At 39.8% G+C, this 21,860-nt stretch overlaps 1 protein-coding gene across 1 annotated transcript in view; it reads left to right on the plus strand.

Annotated features, from left to right (window-relative positions):
• SNTG2 (syntrophin gamma 2) overlaps positions 1-21,860 on the plus strand; it is a 247,329-nt gene that overhangs the window by 70,739 nt on the left and 154,730 nt on the right. The window contains exon 7 of the mRNA XM_034766904.1: positions 20,971-21,058. Within this exon, the coding sequence (XP_034622795.1) occupies positions 20,971-21,058 (88 nt within the window). The remainder of the gene's footprint in view (positions 1-20,970; positions 21,059-21,860) is intronic.

Below are 21,860 nucleotides of genomic sequence, written 5' to 3' on the forward strand. Positions count from 1 at the left end.
CCAATCCCCTTCAAGTGTCTTAAGATTTTGGTATTTCAGATAAAAACTTGATCTTGTACCCAGAACACCAGTACTGTTGAGTTTTGCAAAACAAAAGCTCAGCTCTCTTGACCCATCTTTAGTCTTTATTCTGTTTGACTATCTTGGGACCAATCCTGACATCCTTATTCTGTTTTTGTTGTTTTGTTTTTAACTCAGCCCATACATGGGCAAAGTCCCCATTGATACCAGTTTTAGTTGAGAGGAAAAATGAATAAGGGCTTCAGGGTTTGGTATCTTAAGCCAGAAACATCAAGAATTTGAAAAAAAAAAAAAATGGGAGGCAGGACACCTGATATTCCATTATTACTTTATATTAAATGGAAAAGTGATAAACATTTTGTCTTTTCTATGTTTTCAATTTTTGGCATATTATTGTGTTGATGAACGCAGTGCTCCCTTAAGCCTTGTTTTGCTCAGTGCCTAGTTTTGATTTTACAGGATATCCCAAAGTAGAACATCTGAAATCACTCTACTGTAATTGTGTCATACAAATCTACAGGCATTTGTTCTTTTTGGTTGGTGTTCATAAGATCTGTCTGTCAATATTGCTTAGGAAATTTGTATCTTTCTCTAGTACTGCAATAGCTAAAATGAAATGTGACATGTCAAACTTCTGTGAACAAGAGTAGGTTCTGGAATACTATCGTACTGGACAGTGAATGGTAAAAACATTAATCTTACCTTAGCATTAAAATGTGAACTATTTTTGGAAGCCACATGAAAAGTGACAGCTGACTCTGCTGGTCTCAGATAATCTCTCTACCTGGTTTGCTAAGTATGATTGCTGGAGCAAATTCAGAATTTCACACTTAAGAGAACTGTTCTGTTGGGCTTACAGAGATTTCTGGTTTTAAAATTAAAAATGACACTCAAAATTGTTACAGGCCTGTATTCTGTACCTCAGTGACTTCGCTGGAACTCAAATTCAGAGATTTTATAGAGATTGCTAATTTGCTGAAACCCAACTAAATCGGGGTGGGGGGAGCCACAATCCTGCAAATGCCTAAGGACATGCTTAAATTTTAAGGACATGAACAGTCCTATTGAAGTCAAATAGCTATGGTTTATCTTTTGACCAAATAAGGTTAACCTTGGTACATAAAAATGCACTTTAATCCCCAATAGTGATAAACAATATGTACAGAAGTAATATAATATGTAACATGTAAAGACTAAACAATTCTATTACATAAAATAGAAAAGACAGGAATGAGCATCTAGGATAGAAAAAGCAGACCAATAGCTGTTCTTATAACAGGCTATTATATACTATACAGAATAACTGTTTTTCCTTTATGTAGTAAAGCTATACTTTAATTATTTCATTTATGTAGTGACCTAAGTTCAAATTTGGGGCCCAGATCCTGAAAACACGTATGCATGTTTCTTAACTTTAGGTACAGACTAGGCCCATTGAAGTGCCTCAATAAAACGGAAATAAACGTTGACAAGAGGAAGGACAATAATCAGTGTAACTAGTCACAGATCTGCAAGGCACCAGCCTTTCAAATACAAAATTGTGAGGCCTGTGTTCAAGAAAGAAACTCTTTATGATGTCAGTCTCATGAGTTATTTCCCTGTTTCTGATCTTCCGTTTGGAGGTAAATTACTGAGAAAATTAAAGCAAGACAATTCTGGCAATATCTTGAGGCCTCAGATCTTTTAAGCCCCTTTCAGTCTGGTTTTAGAGCTGATTATGTATAGAGTATAGAGACCCTGTTTACTTTATGTTACTTTATGATAATCTCATAACAAAAATCAGTGGTGAAATCTTGGCACTGTTGAAGTCAGTAGCAAAATTCCCATTGACTACTGTGGAAAGTCTCTATATGTTGGTTCTTTTAGGTCTGTCATCTGTCTTTGATCACACTGGTTATTAAGGTGTTGTTGACCTGTCTGGCAGGGGTGGATGAAGTCACATTTGAATGAGGACTGTGACAGACTGCTAGTTGTAGTACTCTGGTCACAGAGGTTGCTGCAACACAGAAATCTGCAGGCTTAATTGGAGCGATCAACTGTTTCTAGTGGGGGTCACTGACAATTGGTGGTAATTGCTGGGCTAATGAGACAGTCATCTCAGAAACTGGGAGGACATGTAATTGGGAGAAACAGGAAGCAGCTCAGAATGTGAAGTGGATGGAGGAAAGAAGCTGTGTAGATGGTGCCACCTGTTGTATACCTGTACTTATGTCCTATCCTGGTTGGAACAGAGGATTAAAGGTACACGCAGATGACACTAAGCTGTGGGAAGAAGTAGATAAATTGGAGGGTAGGGATAGGGTCCATAGACAAATTGGAGGATGGGCCAAAAGAAATCTGATGAGTTCAACAAGGACAAGTGCAGAGTCCTGCACTTAGGAAGAAAGAATCCCATGCACCGCTACAGGCTGGGGACCGACTGGCTAAGTGGCAGTTCTGCAGAAAAGGACCTAGGGATTACAGTGGATGAGAAGCTGGATATGAGTCAGCAGTGTGCCCTCGTTGCCAAGGACCTAGGGATTACAGTGGATGAGAAGCTGGATATAAGTCAGCAGTGTGCCCTCGTTGCCAAGAAGGCCAATGGCATATTGGGCTGTATTAGTAGGAGCATTGCCAGCAGATCAAGGGAAATTATTATTCCCCTCTGTTCAGCACTGGTGAAGCCACATCTGGAGTATTGCATCCAGTTTTGGTCCCCCCCCCACCCACCCACACACACATAAGAGATGTGGACAAATTGGAGAGAGTCCAGCGGAGGGCAACGAAAATGATTAGGGAGCTGGGGCATATGATTTACGAGGAGAGGCTGAGGGAACTGGGATTATTTAGTCAGAACAAGACTAACAGAAGCAGTGGTCTCAAGTTGCAGCGGGGGAGGTTTAGGTTGGATATTAGGAAACACTATTTCACTAGGAGGGTGGTGAAGCATTGGAATGGGTTTCCTAGGGAGGTGGTGAAATCTCCATCCTTTGAGGTTTGTAAGGCCCAGCTTGACAAAGCCTTGGCTGGGATGATTTTGTTGGTGTTGGTCCTGCTTTGAGCAGGGGATTGAACTAGCTGACCTCCTGAGGTCTCTTCCAACCCTAATATTCTATGATTTTACACTTGCTGGAAAAATAACAGACTATATGTTTGGGACTGAGACCACACACAAAAAAAGCATCCTTCAAAAAAACCCCACCTGGGATGGAGAACATGTGGAGTGACCGGCTACCCCATCTAAAAAGGTGGTAGTGGGGGAAGGAGTGGAGGGTTGCTTTCACTAGCTGTGCCACTTCTACACGTACAGAGAACGAGGCTTCCTTGCTACCCATGAGGGGAGAATGATCAGTAAAGGTGGATGGATCAGGTACCTTAAGTACGAAGCGTTTTCCAGCCCTGCAAATACAATCTGGGTCCCCTTAGGATATGGGTACACTGCAGATAGGAATGCCTCCCAGCCCAGGTAGGCAGCCTCGCACTAGCTCTCCTTGAACTAGCTTGCCAAAAAATAGTAGTGTGGATGTTACGGCATTGGCTAGCCATGTATGGACCAAGGGAGTTGGGCACCTTTCCATTCTGGTGAGTAGCCCATGCTGCCATCCATGTGCCAACATCCACACTGCTTTTTTTAGTATGCTATCTTGAGCAGAGCTAGCGTGTGTCCATCTTCCCAGACTGGAAGGCACATCCCAGCTGCAGTGTACACAGACACTTAGGACCCAAGGGTGAGCAATCAGATGGCCCGATGAAAAGTTGGACTTGGTCTTCTGACAGGTACATGCTTGGTCTCTCAGGTACCTTTGACCAAAGCGCTGTTCCCCATCACCCTGGGTTCAGGGTGAGTGGGGGACCGGAAATTACCAAGATACACTAAGGTAATGTTACTGTTCCTTAAGAAGAACATTGAGGATGTATCTGAAAAGCACTTTTAAATATAAACAGTTTTAAACATAGAAAAAGTTTTGATTACTTTCCTAATGAGTGTAAAGACTTTATTGCAAAGTATAACTGGAACTATAGCCTATTCTGTGAATACAAATATCAAAAATGTGATACTTTTTGAAAACTTATCACTAAGTGACTATATTATCTCAGTGTTCACTTACAGTTCATCATGTCAGGAAGTTATTTCCTGAAACTAGCACATGTTTGAGTAATATAGGTGCAGTAGAGTGCAGTGTTTGTAAAAATGATAGTGAACTTGTAGTAGGAAAAGTGTATATGTATGTTTTTCCTTGGGGAGCACAGGGAGATATGAAATAGAATAATTAAATAAAGCATACTGTGTTCCAGAGAGACCACATAGGAGTTCCAGAGAAAAGGGGAATGAGGTAATATGTTTTATTGGATCGACTTTGGTGAAAGACACAAGCTTTCAAGCTACACAGAGCTCATCTTCAGGTCTGGGAAAGGTACTTAGCGTCACAGCTAAATACAAGGTGGAGAGAATGGTTTAACTTCTTATGCTAACACACATTCTAAGGGACTATTCAAGCGAAGTGGCCTATTAATTAGGAGTCATAGGTCAAAAAAGTGGAGGTTAATGGGTTACAGATTGTTGTAATAAATCATAAATCCAGTGTATTTTTAAGACCGTGATTTTTAGTGTCTATCAAATTTAGGAATTTAAGCTCCCAGGCTTATCTTTTGAAGGCATTGTGCAGGGAAAGGCAGTGAGGATGGAAGAGAGAGAAAGTAGGAAAGGGATGAAAATCTGGCCCAATGTCTCCAATGAAAATTTTGTCACTAACTTCAGTGGGACAAGGATTTCGCCCCAGGTGTCTAAATGACTATTGAAAAGGATAAGTCAGATTATCATAATGTTAAGAACAGCTCTTTAAATGTGAAATATTCAAGTCTCAGTTTCTCTTAAGCATTTTAATGTATTTGTTGTTCCAGGAACAACTACTATTTAGGCTCTGAAAAGTTCATTTTCTTAATATTATCTTGGCAGTTCTCACTGAGCTATTTTCTGTCCTTTGTTATTGCCTGTTTCAGTCAAGAAAAAGTGCTTTTAGCCTGTGAGTTATGTGAGAAGTGCAGATCTGTACTCATCTGTTAAGCTGAGTACAGATAGCTAGAAAGAGGCTGTGAGCATCTAAGGCCCAAGTAGGAATGGAAATAAATGAACAAACCCTTTTTTCAGTAAGGTTTTATTAATGGGTTTAGATCAGATGCTTTTTCCCAGTTAAGATTTATGCTTTTATAACATGCACTCCCATGAATCTTAGAAGATTAGCTGCTGCTCTGTATGTGGGCACTAACGGAATGGTAGATTTTTAAAAAGTTGCATGCCATGTATGGAATACATCAGAGTGCAGTACTGAGTCCTTGATGTTCATAGCTTTCCTCAACTATAGGTCACATACCTTATTGACTGTTATAGTACTTTTATCATGATATGGTTGTCACAGTGGGACAACAGCCCTTCCTCATCACTGTTTTGCATCTTGCTGGGGGCAAATAGATAACAAAAATATAGTTTTTTCAGGTGCCTAGCTGCCATATTAGGCATTCTGGGGTTCAGCATACCAGATCACACAACAAATAGCAGATTAGAATGCCACTTAAAAAATAAGACCAAATATTGTAGATAGAAATCTAAACAATACATGCCATGTGCCTAATGCCCTCAGAAATAAAGTTACTTTAATCTCACACATGATCTTGAGGCTTCTAACAATATGCTTTATTGTGAATTGAACTATACAAGCCCCAAGGTCCCAGCAGATCAACATCAGACTTGTGTAAAATTTATGCTTTGTTTTGCACAATTTTAGATTTCTTGCCATTTCATTTTGTATGATTTTGCACCTCTAAAATTTGCTTTGTATAGTGGTGAAAGCATTCAGAACCTTCAGACCCTCCCTGACATCCCCCCCAACATTAGCTTATGCCTTTCCTGGGTACAAAAGCTTTCTTCTACTCAAAAACATTACATAATTTCTCTAAATTCTTCATGGAAACAGACCCATTTCCGAGCTCATACCAAGTACAAGTTGAAGTAGTTCTACAATTCAGTACCTGTCAGGGGTCCAGTGGGGGCTTTGGCGGCAGAGGGGTGTGGCCTCATGGGGCCAAAGGAGTGGGTTAACCCTTGGCAATGCGGGGTTGATATATCCTGTCATAGTACTGTTATTTCACATGCATCTATTTCACAAACATTTAATTCCCTTGATCAGAAGAGCAGCAAGGAGTTTGGTATTACTAGCACTTACAATGTGCCTGCATAATCTTTGAGCACAAAAGCAGAATTACTATAATTAAAACTGATAGACAAATTAACTTCTTGTACTGGAAAATTCTGAAATCTAGGTCTCTCCCCCTAACTTTCAGCAATTTCAATAATGAAGTGATGAAAGAACTACAATTGTAATGAAATAGTTTACTGCTCACATGTACCTTTTGGTAGACAGATTGCCTGTTTTCCACCTACTGTCCAGCTCCTTTATTATAGAAAGCCCTTCCCTTTTTGCTCTCCTTCCAGCCATGGGGCCTAGCATTAGGCGGAATTCTGCTCTATGTTGTTAAGAAGTTTGAGCTTTAGAATAGAAACTAGTGTACCACCATGGACTGATTTGTATGTGTACTCGTGTGTTGAATCATTCAAGTAAGGAAAGTCAGTTCATAGGCTTTTGATGTCAGGCTCATTTTGGTTACAATGGTGGAACTCAATCACTTTACACCCTATACATCCCCTGAATAGGGAAGGAAAAAATAAGATATGTAAAGGGCTACTTCCACATAAGACAAGCTTAGTAGTGGGGTACTATATATTGACAATAGGTGAGATGTATAGCATGAAACTCCCTTTTGGATCATTGTATAGTCTATAGTACGTATAGGAATTATTTCTAAAACAAAGGACCTGCTTCATTTCTGAAGGCCATTTACTTTAATGGGAGTTGAGCCTAAGTAAGGAGTAATTAAGGACTGCAGAATAGGGTTCAGAGCTATGGGTAATATTTAGGAAAGCATGTCTTTTCACTAGATGGAAATGGATTTAGGAGCCTGACTCTACCCTTGCACCTGCCTGTGGTGTAGACACAAAATATACTCACAGAACATAAATTATTTATACACCTGAGACAGCGAACAAGCTGATGGATTGAATCAAACTGATGAAACAGACCAGAAAATCAAATCCAGTTGAATTGCATTCTGGACATTTTTTATCTACCTGACACAGGTAAATTATTATTATTGACCTTACCCAGCCATAATCAGCACATCAGAGGAATAGATGCTAATTATTGAGAAAAGTACAATGTGGTGTATTCTGGGAATCACAAGGGGGGGGGTTTCAAAACCAAAAGATTGGATAAAGATGCAAGCAGGATTCCATGCATAGTGAACAGATAAAAAGGTGCCAAAGGAAATATTTGACTAACAAAGTAAATAAAATATATCATGCCAGCGCATGATAGATAAATCTTGGCCAAGATAGGTACATAACTTCAAGAGATGAAGTTTGGCCCTGGGACTAGCGTACTAGCCAGGGACTTGGGAGACTAGGATTCAGTCCCCTCTTCTGTCACAAGCTTCCTGTGTGACCTTGGCTTCTCTGTTCTCCATCTCTAAAATGGGAGAGAACAGTCCTTCCCTACATCATTGGGATGTTGGGAGGATAAATGCATTTAAGATTGTGAAGCGTTTAGATAGCTCCTATCACAGTAGTATGTTATACTTTATTCATAGAATAGTCTGCTATATATTGCCATATACTTTAGGAATGCACTCAATATTTTAAAATAAATCCTGTAAACCCACATATTGTTTTTTTTTTCTCAATCCAAAGGCTACTGAAGTCAATGGGAGTCTTTCTTTTGTCTTCAACAGTCTTTGGATCCAAGCCCTCTATCTACACTTCAACTGAGTATGTAGATACCAGAAACAGTTGTAGTATGTGATTTTTGTGAGTCATATTTTAACAGGTCCCACACCCACATCTTCCACAACCCCTCATGCTATAAGAACTTTTTGGTTAAAAGTTAAATAGTTTCCTATATGTCAGTTATTCATCAGTTTTATCCTCTGAAATTCATGAATCACATGCCTGAAAATGATTAACATCTGTGGAAACTTTGTGAAAAAGAATAGTTCCTTGACTTCATGGTTTTCACATAAAACCCTGCAATCCAGCTTTCCTGTACTGTGTTCTTTTAAAAAAGGAAGTGTAAATACGACACAAGGAGTCTTGCTTGTTCCAGACATTATTAGCTGTCAATCCACTCTAACGTGATTCGAATATTCAGCACCATATCCAAGAATTCTAAAATGAAAGGGAAATACAAGGAGGATGATCCTCTTGAACCCTTTCAGATATATTATTATTAATTGTTTGCTTTGTGTTAACACCGAGAGGCTCCAATCAGGATTGAGGTCCCATTTTGCTAGGCTCAGTAGGGACATAGAAATCAGTAAGTGGATTTACACTGGTATAAAATCAATCGTAAGAGAGAGGAAAAAATTAGGCCCAAGGCCTTTAATCTTTCTCCAAGTTATAATTATAACGTGTAATAATGGGGTGAGCAGCAACTAAAGATTTGTCATTAACTATATGCTGAGCAAGAAATTGTATCTATGCAGAAAAAAATCACTGTTGATAAGATATTCAAGATAGAGCTATGGCTGTTGGGTTGCCATATTTTTCCCTCATCTCTATGGATGCTGGATTTTAAAAGTTTTCATTTCATGTTCTCTTATTTCTTACGTATTTTGTAAACATTTTAAATTTGGAATTTAAAAAAAGAACAGGATCATAAAGTCAACGTCAACTCCTACAGGGCATGATTTTGCACTGAAATCAATGACATATGAAGGCACTTAGTATCTTGCAGGCTCAAATCCATGATATTTATATCAATGATACCAGTTACTCTGTCTCTAGCTCTCCAGGTGGGTAAGGTGGGTAATCTCCTTAGCGGGAAAAAACATGTTATTTTCTGGTCAACTTGTTATTTGGAGATACTGGTCTCTGGAGATACTAACCCCTCCTTGGCCAGGCATGTATGCTGCAGAACAAAAGGTGCAGGACTGGAGAAGTGTATAATGAGGATACTGAAATGGCCTCCAAAATATCAACAGCTTATAAACCAGTAAATGCAGCACAAGAACTGATGCCTCTGATAACATCACAAGCTTCTAGTTTAGTTTAACACTCAGCAGCACAAGACATCCAGCATTGATTATTGACTATCGTTCAGCCAGAATTGTTTTCATTGTCATTTCATGCTGTAGCTAATCAAATGAAGGTGAAGGTTTTCAGGCTCTCTCTATTTAGAGACAGTTCCCATCAGATATAATCCTTTCACTAGCAGTTGGTAGGTGTGTTATGAATACAAACACTCACAAAGAAAATTGGAACAATAATGGCTACAAAAAGATCGTATCAAGACCTGCATTTAATCTCTTTAGATCAGTTTAGGTTGATCAGAGTTTCTATTTTTTTCACACTAACATAGTCATTTAACTGTCACTTAGGAAGGTTTCTAATATACCTGAAGAATACGAATAATCTAGTGAACCCCTGGGTACTGGATGCTCCAATTTATATACATTTAAATAAGCTGAGATCAGTAACAAAATTTTTTCTTGTTTACAAAAGGCCATTTTCCCCCCGTAGATAAACACAGAACTCCCATCAACTTCAGTGGGAGCTCTACCTATGGATCTGAGGGGAGAATGACAATTAGATACTGCTGTTCATGTGTGTTCAAAGTAACTAAATATATTAGAAGTTTTCTAGTTAGGAAGTCTGCCTTGTTTCCTGGTGATTTTGTCCTTATTTACCGTAATTATGCTAAATTGTGTGTATTTGTGACATGTCAACAAAATGCTCTTTTCTTTACAAGTAGTGTATTGGAACATCTAATGGATATAATATATTGCTTAATTCACAAATAACTTCCTATGAGGCTTTTAGATCTGGCTCACTTAAGGCACCATTGATATGAGGTGAAAGTGACCTAACACCTTAGCTTATCCCACAAAGATAAGTCATGCTGGTGTTCTGAAGGCCCTGGAGTTTCTGAAGCATGGCAAAATTATAGTCCCATGGATGGGTGCTTCAGGCTACATTTGATAGCTAGCTGTGAGCAATTAAAAAAAATTCCATTGCTTCATAAAGGAACTGAAACGGGCTTAGATTTTATTTGCCTATCCAGCATATATGGATGGTTCTTTCTTCACACAGAAATTTGTGCAAGTATAAATTCATAGTGGAACACAATAATGTGTAGGTTCAACACCAAACTCAGACAGCAGCTTGAAAAGTCACAGAATACCTGTTTGTTCTATCTGTATGTTGCTCCTGATGGTGAGAACAGTGAAAAGCAGCATTATTTATTTAAATGAAATAAGAGAGTCTTGTGGCTGAAGAAGGTAAAGTGCATTTTAAAATATTTAAGGGCAGAAATGGAAGGAAAGAGCTATTGAAGAGAATTTAGTTCCTTTAATTTAAATCTGTGAACAATCCAATACTTTTTTATTTTGATAATGTGGTAGGGGGAATTATTCTAAGTGATAAGCGGGATAAATATATTTATTAGCTATTTCTTGTAGTTTAGCACAGTTTATTTAAATGTAGCAGCTGCATAGATTCTTACTAATCTGGCAGTAATATATGTAGCAATGGCTGATGTAGAGTGGTTCATGCTAGAGCTATTCTGCCATAGATCCAGGTCAAAAACCTGTTTTGCAGGAACTATTAGGAACCAAAGCTGGGCTTGCCTTTTGTATCAAATTTGCATGAGTAGGTTGAACAGGAGGAAAAGTGTCAGGTCACAGGGGGCAACTGGGTGTATCCAGGCCAGGTACTCCACCTCCCACATCCATACGTTGTGTTCTGTGCAGCTAATCCAGTCAAGTCAACAATTTACTCTAGCCTCCGAGCAGAGAGGTAATCCTGGAGGGAGCTGTCTTGATAAAGACTAGCTGCCTAGAATTTTTCTCCAGTGGTTTTCTATGATTGGATTTGTGTGTCATGTGCAAGGGAATTGACTACTCCAGCTACCAGAATGATTTTCCTACCTTCCCCCCACACCTCTCTGACACAAGCGCTAGGCAGCTGTACATTTGGTTTCTGGCCTTATTGATTGATACCACTTATAAACCTTATACTCCTATAATACTATCCTACTTAAACCTATCCATCACACATTAATTATAATTAACCACAACAATAAATCTCTCTATTAAATTATTAAATAATTGGCTACAGGCTGATTCAGAGTGCAGAGAACTCTGCTTTATTGCATTGCTTACTGTAGTGGTATGCAATAATGCAAGTGCTATTTTTAGTTAAGGACATTGTATGGGGCCCATAGCGCATTTCTGAATAGTCTGTATTAGTTCCTACTGAACATGGAGGGAAAAAATAACTTTCTGAGTATTCCATTTTGTTAAAAAGATTAAATTAAACTAATATAGAAGTTATTTATTCTCAGTATGGTTTATCTTTCTGCTTTTAAACTGTATAAGGGCTTGTCTTCACTACTTGCCTGGATCGGCGGGTAGAAATTGATCTCTCGGGGATCGAATTATCGCGTCTCGTCGGGACGTGACAATCGATCCCTGAATCGATGCGCGTACTCCACCAGCACAGGTAGGAGTAAGCGCCATCGACGGGGGAGCCGCGGCGGTCAATTTGCCACTGTCCTCACAGCAGGGTAAGTTGGCTCAGATACATCGAATTCAGCTACGCTATTTGCGTAGCTGAATTTGCGTATCTTAAATTGATCCCCGCCCCCCCCCCCTCAGTGTAGACCTAGCCTAATTGCTGCTAGCCCTTCCCATGGTTAGAGTCACACGTTGCTTCTGAAAGTAATTAATTTCCCTTTAGACCCTGTTGTTAACAGCATCTTTACTGAAGTCACAATTCTCTGCTGATTTATAGCCAAAAATAAATGGAACTTTTACATGTCAGAGGCTAATCAGATCAATGATTAGTCAGCACTAGAGGACTTTATATTTTAAAAGCTGACACAGAGAGGAGAGATCTTTACCATTACCTAAGGATGATATCAGTAACAGCAGAGTGTTGTATCATTATCTTTTTCTGTCTTGTCTCTTTAGACTGTAAACTCTTTGGAACAGAGACTGCCTCTGTTTGCACAGTGCCAGGCATAATGAGGTCTTTGAGGCTATATTAAAATAAATAACCTAATACACAATCAAAGTAGGAATTCTAATATAATCAGTTGAGACAGATCACCAGCAATAAATAAGTCAGGTCTGAGGCTATCTGGCTTTATTTCATGGAGTGCAGAATGTGTGACTATTTACTTTGTGACATATATGTGCCTACTTTTCAAGCAACCTATGGCCTTCAGAGGCCATGTTAAAGCATGGCATTATTGAAATGAAAGAGCAGAGAGGTGGAATTATTTGTAAAGGCAGAATATAAGGACCTCGTGGTTCACATCTACCACAAAACTGACTTCCCCAATCTACATCTCATACTAGGAGGAGACCAAGGTAGAACATGGAACACACCTTCTAACAGAGGTAGAGAAGATTGATCATTCCTTACACAATGAAAAGGTCCCTCCAAGAAATGTGGGTTACATGTGAAACATAGGCTGTGGTGAAAGGGGATTCAGTCTTTAGAAATATTCATGGATTGATATGTGATGACCACGTGACTTGCCAACTGCATTTGAAGGTGGTGACTTTCTTCAGACATCTAGACAAATTCCTAAGGATGGAGTCTGTGATACCAAAGAAGTAGGAGGGTGTAAAGGAGAGGTGCTGGAAGCTCAATTTAGATGATTATAGAGAGCCTCTGTGGTAGCTTTCTCTGAAATGATTCTGGTTCCATATACAGGACCAGCTACATTGGGGTCTCAGTGCATGGATGAGAAGATGGTGTAAAGAGACAGGGAGGTTCAGTCCAATATCTTAATAAATTACTCAACAGGTAAGTAAAATAAAAGGCATTTTTAGTTGTTTACTGGCATATTAAGAGAGATTATTCAGAACAAAAAGACTTATTTGTGTATGGTCAGTTTTACAGCATGGAGATATTACTATTTGTTGACTACTACAATATGGAAGAAGTCAGAAAGCAGAAATATTTTCCTAAGCACAAACTGTCTTTTTAAGACATGCCTGACCATTGTGGGGAGTCTACTAACAAAGGTATCAAATCTAATGATGTTTTTTTGTGATATGACTACCTGACCACTAGGTAATGGGTTGAAACTAACTCATTTCCCTCTGGGCATCAAACAGCAGTCAGAAGACAACACCTTTCTGGCATATTTTAATCTAGAATCATAGAATCATAGAATATCAGAGTTGGACGGGCCCTCAAGAGGTCATCTAGTCCAACCCCCTGCTCAAAGCAGGAAAAAGAACAGGAGTACTTGGACACATTTGAACTGTTAACATCTCTAAAAGGCTCTACATACCACTGGTGATGGAGGACTAAATAACACAGGGTACCTATCTGCAACTGCTGACTATATATATGAACAGAATGTCATGCTATAGTAAATAGGAGTTTTACCAGACATTATACATACCATCAGCAGTTTTCAACTGTGTTATTGTGCCCATTATGAAAAGGCATATGTTTGTCTCCAGCTTAGTCCAGAAGTAAAATTGAAGGTTTGAGGGAGAATGAGAATATATTTGGCCATCAACAGAGAACATCATAGCCTACACTGTGCACATAATCTAGTGGGTTGATCATTAAGACACTCAGATAAATAATAACATTTCTTAGCATAAGAGTTGGCCAAACTACATCTGCTGATGGTGCAAAACACAAAATCCACCAGCTGAACATGTGGAAGTGCAGCAGTGTTTTATAGACATTTAAATTAACATTATTAACTGCTAGCAGGCAACAGAGGTACAAGGAGTCAGGTTCTCCGGTGCAGTACAGTCAATTTGCACTGACAGAATCTAGCCATAGAGCTAGTGTAATTGGTTCCACCAAGTTTCACTGCAGAGCAGCAGGATGTTCCAGTAGCAGAGAGCTGCTATACAGGCTCCTACACTAAATCCCACCTTCACCGTCACCATTGGCTGTCTGGCCAGAGGAAAAAGGATACGGCCAGGTCTTCCTATGCCCTTGCAGTCGTTGGCTGCCATTTCCACTCCTTGCAGCCTTTGGCAGCTGACATAACATAGAAAATCATTCAGGCTGCTCTAATTTACACAAGTGCTAGACCAATGCAAAACTAAATTTACTCACCTTTGCACCTCACCCCCACCCTTTAACATGGACTTCACGTTCCTTGTGTATAGCCAAGGATCTATTTGCCTAGTGCATTTGATTTACTTAATATTGATAAAAGTATTGAATTACCAGTGTTCCTTTAATAAATAACATTTAACAAAAGCTATTTATGCTGCCATTAGTAACCAACCCCGCCCCTTGCTGAGGTTTAGTATATGTGGATATGGAAATTTGACCCGATTAATAAAAAAAAAAATAAAGGATTTCTTTTTCTGTGGGATTGTGGTTTCCCTAGCTCTTCAGGCATGTGGTTATTTTAAGGTGCATTAGGCAGGGCTGATCAGATGGTATTTCATATTTATTATAGTAAAAGCAAATACTTTTTTATAACATTAGAATTTCAAAGTAGGGCACACATATTAACTGAATCTTACAGCAACCCTTTGAGGTCCAGCATGTAAACAATAGATCCCCTTTATAGATAAGAGAAATTGAGACACAGCAAGGTTTTGTATTGCTCAAAGTCACATGCAAGTGGGTGACACCTTTGACTAAAGCTTCTGGGTTCCCTGCTCTTGCCACCAGACTATGTGGTATGGATCTTGGCTACAGGCAGCGAGAACAGGAGGATGTAAAGTTGGGGGTGGGGGGGAAATGTGATAGTTATTAAAAAAACAAAAAAGAAGCGGATGGATTTCATCCTGCAAGCCTGTAACTCCATGGCATGGTTCACTGTTTTGGCTAATGATAGCAATGAAACAAGGGAAGTATTTGAATTTTACAAAAATCAGTCATCAGTTTTGTTTTTAAAAACTCTGCATTATTTTCCTCTTTGCAAATGTCCAGTGCTCTCTTGTGACAGCTTCAGACTAAAATAATCACCCACTCCCTATTTCTCAAATAACCATTGTTATTTACAGAAGTCTGATCCTGTTTCATCCCGGGGGGAAGGAGGGAGGGATTCAGCTGGAGCTGGTAGAGGTTATGATGTCATATGGGTCCCTCTCTGTGGCCTGATCTGGTCAGGACAGCCCTCAGGAGTGGGGTGATGAAGGTCTGTGGTCCCAGGAGATGGTGCGAGTGACAGGCATGATGGTGAAGCTTGCTACAGTAACCAATTTTTGTTACCCGTGGGGCTGAAGCCAGGAATGGAGCTGCAGGGCTGAAGCCCTGAGTTCTGGCGCCCCTCACGAGGCTTAAACCGGGAGCAGAGCCGCAGATCTAAAGCCCTGACCCCCCCTCCCAGAGCCCTGGTACCTCAAGGGTCAGAAGCCCCTCCCCCACCTCACCCTGTGGCTGCAGCTCCAACTCCTCTGCCCCGAGAACATCTTGTTCAGAGTTACTGAACGTTTAAGAGTTATGAACAATCTCCATTTCCAAGGTATCTCTAAGTCTGAGGTTCTACTGTGTATTCCGTTGAGTATACCATCAACTTTTCTGATCATGTCAATTCTCGCGCAGGGTGTAGAAGACCTGGACCAACTTGTTATGTCTCAAAATTCTTGCCAGTTTCCGTAGAAGTGTATGATGACTCATTGTGTTGACCTGTCTGCTACTTATGACACTAACAGCCACTCTTTTTGCAAGTTTCAGAGCCAACTTTGATGTATTGAGATAGATTTGTAACTTGACCAGAGCATGAAAGCCCTGGGCAGAAACTGCTTTAGTTATCAAACAGCTGGTTTTCCATTGTTGGTGCTGTTCTACCCATTATAATCTGTTTGTATCGCTTGTAGGTTGAGCAGAGTAAGAGTATTGGTCAATATCTCTTTGCAGAATTAGGGTCTTTACATGGTTGAGTGGTGCAACCATGTTAGCCTGTTTCCACAGCCTGGGTATCTGCATTGTCTCCATGCAAGAATTCAAAAAATCAAGTAGCCTCTTCTTTGCTGTCAATCTCAAAGTACAGTAATAGTTCACTATGTCCATTGAGTCTGGCTGTCTTTCCACATTTAAGTGTTTTCATGGCTATTGTCAACTCCTTAATGTTAAGGGACTCATTGCAGACTTCATTGTCTGTGAGAAGGGATTGAAGTTCCTGCATAATCTGTTTCATTTTGTGCTTTGCTTTGTGGACTGTTTTACCATTTAGAATAAATTGGGGTGCTACTTGGTTGGGAGAGACTGCACTGATACGCACTGATGGTTATCAGTCAACTCCCTCCAGCAGTTGCACTGCTCCTTTTGGATCTCTCTTATAAGCATTATCTCGAGCACAATGGTTTCTTCGCGGAAGGGATCCAAGTCAAACAATTTGACATATTTTTAATATTGTTCACTTGTTTGTTCTGAAAGTCCGGGCATATATAGCATCCAGCATCTCCTAGAATTTGCTGTTGGGCAGTCTTCCACACCATGGAGAAAAACTCTCCATAGTGCATGTGTGTCGGAGTAATATGACAGATGGATCCATCCAATTCAGCTGTAAAGCCTTCCCAGTCAGCCTTTCTGAAGTTGAATCTCAGTGGGTACTTTGTTTTCTTGGGTCGTACTGCAGCCTCTGTGGTCACGTGCACTGGTCAATGTTGTGATTTTTAGGACTGTTGCCATGACTTCCTTTCTGAACTTTCAGAGATGACAAAGACGAGGTCAGGATTGTTCCTCTTGTTCCATTGTGCACTTTGGAAAGTATATTTATCCTGGAAATCATAGAGCAAACTCAAGTTGTTTGTTGCTTCTTGCTTTTCAACTATTTCACCATTATTGTCATTGTTGGAATATCCCCAGAGGGTGTTGACTGTTGAAGTCCCCTATGTGAAGATATGGTGTGTTGGTTTGTTTTTCCTTGCAGGGGAAAGTCAGTTGGCCATGCTAACTCTTCAGGTGGTTTTTAAAGAGAAACCACTGCTATTTGTTTGAATTCAATAAGTTCCATTGTACCATGGTGTTTCACAACAGTGTTTTTCACCAGTCTTTTGTTGCATACATGTATTGTGCTACTATAGGCGTTTCTTTTGACATTCACAGCAATATGCATGCCAGGTATGTTTGGTGTGGTTGTCTCTCTATTTGTGTGTCTCTTGCAGGCACTTTTCTGCCAGACAGAGCATCAGACTTCTCTGCAGATATTGAAAATGATGATTTTAGGTGCTGTCTTGGACTGAGGCCCCAAAAGGGGACATTTATGTCAATGTTTGTCTATATCTCCTATTGTGGTCTCAGTCCATTTTGTCAGAATTGGTTTCTCCCATAGTTAGTTGCAATGCTGGATTAACAGAAAGTATGACATGAACATATCTGACAAAGAAGAGAAGACGTTGTGGATACCTTGCACCTTCACAACTCCCTGACTGACTTTCTGCAGACATGAACCCTTTCCGTGGGTCTGCACTGCCTTCCAAAGAATCTGATTGAATTTGTCTCTTTAATTCTGAGATACACAAGTCATGTCGAAGTCCATATATATGAAAGGAACATATGAGGAATTTCACATATTTTTCTGTTATATAATGACTAAGGGACTAAATTATATCAGTTGGTTTAAAATATTGAAACTTTCTTAATTAGGTACAATATTTTAACTAGAATAATGTAATGAATTGTTTTTAACTTTAAAAGACACCCTAATAAGATGTTTCTCCAAATTATACCCTCTTGGTTAATGAGTCAAAATTTCAGACATTCCGTCTTTGGAGAGCGGCAGGATCTTGATTTACTCTTTCTAGTTTAGAAATGTATTTTTCAAATTTAAAAGCATTGGATGTTGCTTTGAAGGCTTTATTAACATGCAGATTAGCATAAATAGCACAAAGTGATTAGTTGATATGAATGGCCTCGAAAGAGTACATCAATTCATTTCAAATCCTAATGTGTATATTAATGGAGTTCAGGAAGCCACATTCATCATCCTGTGACTGATTAAAAAAAGGAAAAACTGACTCATTTCAACATATACAAGACTTTACCAACTGTTTCCTCAACCTTTATCATGAGCATTTTTCATCACAGACTGCTTTATGTACGCACTGTTTATGACTGCCTGGTTGCAAAGCTAAAATAGATCGTTGTAACAATGTGAATCGGAGGGTTGAGTAATGGCCTATAAAATGAATCCTGTGCATTTTTTAGAGGTCATCCAATTTATCAATGATGTTCTTCAAAACAGAACTTGCTAATATCCCAAATTTTGCTAAAATTAAACATTAATCAAATTATACGTATAGTACATTAGGAGGAAAGATGGTATAGTAAATAGGACACTGAAAGGGGGCCTAGGAGATCTGGATTCAGGTCCCTGATCAATCAGAGATCCTGGGTGACTTCAGGTAAGTCACTTAATCTACCCTGTGCCTCAGTTTCTTAAAATGAAGCATAATACTTCCCTACCTCACAGCGCTGTTGTGAGGATAAAATGCATTAATGACTGTGATACACTTAGATAAGTGATGAAGGCTACATAGGAATCTAGAGTGTAAGACAGGGTTTGTTAAAAGTAAAAGCCAAGACATCATTTATTGTAGGGCCCCATGAGTTTCCCATCTCTTCATTCAAAGTAGCTGATCTAAAGCTACAAGGCACATTACTAATTTTTCAATGTAAAGTGTTACTTGAGATCACTCACTTTTCTTTCTGCTCAGACTTACGTGCGGGGAGGATGGATTAATATTGACTTTCCATTTACCGAAGATCTGAGCTGCCCTACTTTTTTTTTTTTTTGTGTGACCTGAATGGAAAGTACTTCTTTGCCAGTACTGGATTTATCTTTCAAAACAATTCTGTAAAGGCATGGCAGAATGGGTCAGGCACTGACCTGTACATATTGTACTGTTGTAAAGAGAAAAAAAATCTTGGTTTTGATAGATTTGCAAAAAGGTCAAAATAGGGGTTTTAAGAATTATTAAATCAGTGTTAATTAAAAATGAAGTGGTCATCCAGTTACTGAGGAATTTGAAAAATACTAAAAAATAATGTGAAAGCTTACAGTGAACAAAGATGCTTTATAAATCCAACCTAAATGAGCTTATGCACTCCCAAAGTATGCTTTCTCCACCTCCTTTTTACTCATTTCAGCTGAAGGTTCAAATTCAGTTATTTATACCAACTGAAGTTTCTAAAATGTGTGCAGATATGTAATAGGCTGCACATAAAACAATCAGTTATTTGAACTATTCAGGAATGTGGTATAATACAGTTCATGACTGTCAGAGCCTACAACTCAGTCTCAGCTTTTAATGAACAATTTTTGTAGAAGAATGATGTTGTGGCCTAGGCTCTGCATTGGAATTCATGATAGCTAGGTTCAGTCCTCAGCCTTTCCATAGACTTTGTGTGTCCTTGAACAAGTCATTTAGCCTGCCAGTGCATAAGTTTCCATCTTCCACTTGTCAGTTCTCTGTTTTTATTTATATTATGGTAGCACAAAGAGACACCAATCAGAGAGCATGGTCCCATGGTGCTAGACACTGTGCGAAGGGATGAAACAAAGACACTCCCAAAGAGATGCAATAGGAGAGTATACAGATACCTGGAGAATGGGGAGGATGTGGGTGAGTTAACAGCCATCAAGGGTACATTTGCATATTTCTGCTGAGGATGGGAAGCTAAAGGAGAGGTGTTGTGGTTGCTATTACAGGTGGCACCCCCTTTACCTGTATGTTGGGGGGCAGGGAAGACCAATATTGCCAACCACACATCTTCAGAAATAAGAAGTTATACCCCAAAATCATGAGACTGGCTTTACAACCGTGAGATTTAGAATAAATGAATGGTTCTTTTCATTTTCCTTCTGTTTTTGAGTTTCCAGGGTGCACTCGGGCGATGTTTGCAGCTTTTCCCCCACACCCAGTAAGGCTTTTTTCTAAATGAAAACTGAAGTTTTCATGTAAGCATGTGGCTGCAGGAGCTGTGGCTTTAAATAAAACATCAGATATTGCCAAACTCATGGTACAATAGCAATTATATCAACACTGAGACAAATATTGGGGCCAAGAGGTAAATTCACTAAGCAGAGAACAGGCTAAGTGGGAAGCAGGAGCTCAGTGAGATCAAAGAAGGAGCGAGCAGGATGCTTTGAAGCAGAGAGGTGCAAAGGAAAATGAGTGGGAATGAAGATCCTTTCCAGAAACTGCTGGGATTCCCTTTGAGACTTTTTTCCCCACTCGACTCCAGTCTTCGGCACTCACGTATTGTTATGTGGCATACAGCAGTGCTACTCTGATGATTCATTTATTTCCCTAATTCTGTCTTCCAAAAAATGAGGCCTCCCTCCATGTGTTAATTATTCATGTCAGGCCAGGCCTCAGCTACACTCCACAATAGACTTCACTTGTTTTCAATATCTGAATTAGAAAACAATTGTATGCAAAGAGGCCTTATAGTACAAACCATTTGATTATTTTAACTCAATATTTTCTTGTATCTTGTTAACATGGCTGAAGTGCTCTGGGTGGCCAAGGAAAATGAACTCCTGCTACAAGTCTATATCAATCAGGAAACAGAAATGTAAAACTTGCACTACATTTCATTTTTTCATCCTTAATGTACCACTTTCCTGTCACGACAGGTGTATGATATGAAATTGTTTTCAGAGAGCGTTGTTTTTTTCCCTGTCTGTCCTTCAACTTTTAATTTTTCTCAGTTTCTTCAGTAATTGTGGGTATACTTGGTTTTATCATTTGATGGAGTGGCTTGACCCACAAGATATGCTTCATTCCAATGATAAACATTACTGTTGTATTTCTGTCAAAACAACAGAGATGGAGGTTTCGTTGCAGACTATTTTGCTTTCTGCGGCTGGTTCTCTTTTGATAAAAAGTAGCTGTTGTTTGTCACACTGACAGGTACACCTACTGCGAAATGCTGGCGATGAAGTTACCATCACTGTACAGTACCTCAGGGAAGCTCCATCATTTCTAAAGCTCCCATTAGGTAAGAAGAAATTAATGGGTACAGTTAATTTTTTTTCCCTTTGCAATATTTCTCATAATGAGCAGACACAGAGAAATAATCTTATTTTCAGATATAATATAATATTAATGGAGATATCCCATCTCCTAGAACTGGAAGGGACCTTGAAAGGTCAGAGTCCAGTCCCCTGCCTTCACTAGCAGGGCCAAGTATTGATTTTGCCCTAGATCCCTACGTGGCCCCCTCAAGGATTGAACTCACAACCCTGGGTTTAGCAGGCCAATGCTCAAACTACTGAGCTATCCCTCCCATATTTTACTGCAAGAAGCTTTATTTGTTAATGTACATTATTATTTAATGTTCAATGTGTAAGAATATAGGCCCAAATTTTTAAATATATATAGGCGTTGCTGCGCTCTGTGTGCAATACTTAAATCAGTGGTCTCCAACCTTTTTATGTTAAAGATCACTTTTTGAATTTGAGAACAACCCAGGATCTACCCTGTCTCTTCCCTGAGGCCCCATCCCTTCCTGAGCCAAAGCCCCACTCACTCCACTGCTCTCCCCCACCCCCACTCACTTTCACCAGGCTGGGGCTGAGGGGTTCAGAGTGTGGAGGGGGCTCCGCGCTGAGCCTGGAGCAGGGGGGGGTTGAGTGCAGGAGTGAGGGGTGCAAGCTCTGGCAGAGAGTTTGGGTGCAGGAGGGGGCTCCAGGCTGGGGCAAGGGTTTGGAGTGCATGAAGGGGTGTGAGGTGCAGGCTGCGGCTGGGAGGTGCTTACCACAGGTGTCTCCCAGTCGGCAGCGCAGCAGGGGTCAGGCAGG

This window comes from Trachemys scripta, chromosome 3, assembly GCF_013100865.1.
Source record: "Trachemys scripta elegans isolate TJP31775 chromosome 3, CAS_Tse_1.0, whole genome shotgun sequence".
NCBI lineage: Eukaryota > Metazoa > Chordata > Testudines > Emydidae > Trachemys > Trachemys scripta.